Raw genomic sequence first — 2,180 nt, 5'->3', positions numbered from 1 at the left:
TCTTCCTGTGTAGTCTGGATATGTGATCTGGGCTCCCAGCTCTCAGTGAGCTATCTTCTTCCTGAGGGAAGGAGTTTGTACCACACATCACTTCATCTCTAGTACCTAGTATGGCAGGTCATAGTAGGGCCTAAATATTTATTGATAAAGTAGCAAAAAGAGGGCAAAGTAGAATCTAAACTTTTAAAGGAAGGGCAGAGGCAGTTGTTCATGGAGGTAATAAGCCATGCATTCCATTTTCTCCCCGTATTCCTGACTCTCCCTCTTCCTCTGTTGCTCTAGGCGAATAGAGACCAACTGTTGTACCTTGGATGTACTGCCCCCTTTGCCATGAGATAAGAAGAACTGTATAGTGCCCAGCTACCATTACTGAACATTTTGATCAAAGATTCTGTAGAAGAATTCTGATCAAAGGGGGGAAAGTACAGAGCAGAATTTCAAATTTTCATGGAATCCAAACTTCCTAGAGCCATTAAGGCTGGATGTATCCCTGAAGCTATTGCCCTGAGATGATCTCTGAACCTTAAACCAAAAATATCCCCTCAAGTCCTCTTTAAACCAAACAATAGTTTAGCTTAATTAGTAAAGAATGTCTGCCTTAAACATTGTGCTCTTTTAAAAAACTATCTATATGGACTCAAACTGACAACAGCAATTAGAAAGGTTAGATAGGAAGATTAGGGGGCAGTGAGTTTATGTTAATAAGACATGAACAATCTGGAAAGGGAGGGTGACAATGGTTGCACAACTTGAAGAATGTAGTTGATGTCACTGAATTGTTGATGCAGAAATTGTTGAATTGGTATATGTTTTGCTGTATATATTTTCAACAACAACAAAATAAAATAAATTATTAAAAAAAGGGGGGGGCAAAAAAATCAAAGAAAGGAATTGTGTGTTTTCCCAAGCAACATGGCCATCAATGAACCCACCTCCTTAATGATTTTGCTCCTGTAAATAATACCCTAATTATGATCTTAAATAATGGGACAGTAAGTAATCATAGGCATAACAAAATCTTTTATAAAAAAACAAAAACAAAATTATTAAGACCAGTGGAGTGTGGTTTGCAAAATATCTCCACTAAGACGGACATTTTCTGTTGTCGCGTCTTTCTGGGATGATGATATTTTATCTGTGTTTTAATTTTAAGTTTCACCCTTTCATATTTCACAGGGTATGCTTCCTCCAACAATTCCAAGTCACAATGATAAACTAATACTTTGGGAAACGTAAATGAATGGTTTTACAGCTCTCTATAAATTCCAAATACTTATTAGGCTATGATATTTCCTATTACCAAGAATTTGTTTATTATATCTCTGTACTAGTATGATTTCACATTTCCTGTTCAATATTAGCTCCACAAACCAAAAAACCAAGACAAACTCATTACCATCAAGTCAATTCTGACTCATGGCGACCCTACAGGACAGAGTAGAACTGCCCCATACGGTTTCCAAGGAGCAGCTGGTAGAGTTGAACTGTTGACCTCTTGGTTAGCAGCCTTAGCTCTTAACCACTGCACCATCATAGCTCCACATGCTTCTAAAAATTATCATAGGTTTCCTTCTGCTTTATCACAGAACCAATCAGAACATTGTGTGGCATTCCCATTTTTAGCCACAAGATGGCCTCACAAGTCAACATTTTGCAGACACGTCGTTTATCAGACTGATGATTTTGACTCCTATTTCTCTGTAATACTTTAACACAGTCTTTTTTCTTTTCTATTTGCAGTGAGAACCAGTAAAAATTAAATATGTTCTTTTTCTTAATTGACCATTCAAAGATGCATTTCATCTTTTGGTTGTTACCATGCTCTTTCATTTACAGATGTTTCACCTAGCACAGTACAAAAATTAATTACACTACCCCTATTCTGTAGAAGTTATTGTTTAATTATCTTATTTTGGAATACTGAAGTGCTTTAGCTTCAAGCTGAGGATGTAGACTACATGGTATACTTACATTGGGAAATTCCATTATAAAATCATAAGCATTTGCTTCCTTTGCTGCCTTCTCAATCTCTTCATCAGTCACATCATCTCGTCCGTATTTGATGTTGTTCCTAATAGTGGTCCCGAACAAAACAGGCTCCTGGCTGACCACTCCAATATGTTCTCGATAATACCGCACATTTAGGGTTCTGATGTCATTCTCATCTACCGTGATCTGCC

The 2,180-nt window shown here is 37.2% G+C and overlaps 1 protein-coding gene across 1 annotated transcript in view; it reads right to left on the bottom strand.

Moving 5' to 3' along the window:
- The window catches only part of ABCB5 (ATP binding cassette subfamily B member 5), a 147,956-nt gene that overhangs the window by 73,960 nt on the left and 71,816 nt on the right, over positions 1 to 2,180 (bottom strand). Inside the window, exon 12 of the mRNA XM_012555850.2 lies at positions 1,972 to 2,175. Within this exon, the coding sequence (XP_012411304.1) occupies positions 1,972 to 2,175 (204 nt within the window). The remainder of the gene's footprint in view (positions 1 to 1,971; positions 2,176 to 2,180) is intronic.

Source organism: Trichechus manatus, unplaced genomic scaffold (assembly GCF_000243295.1).
Source record: "Trichechus manatus latirostris isolate Lorelei unplaced genomic scaffold, TriManLat1.0 scaffold00050, whole genome shotgun sequence".
NCBI lineage: Eukaryota > Metazoa > Chordata > Mammalia > Sirenia > Trichechidae > Trichechus > Trichechus manatus.
Note: the sequence above shows the minus strand (reverse complement) of the source record. Positions and strands in the feature narration are given on the sequence as shown.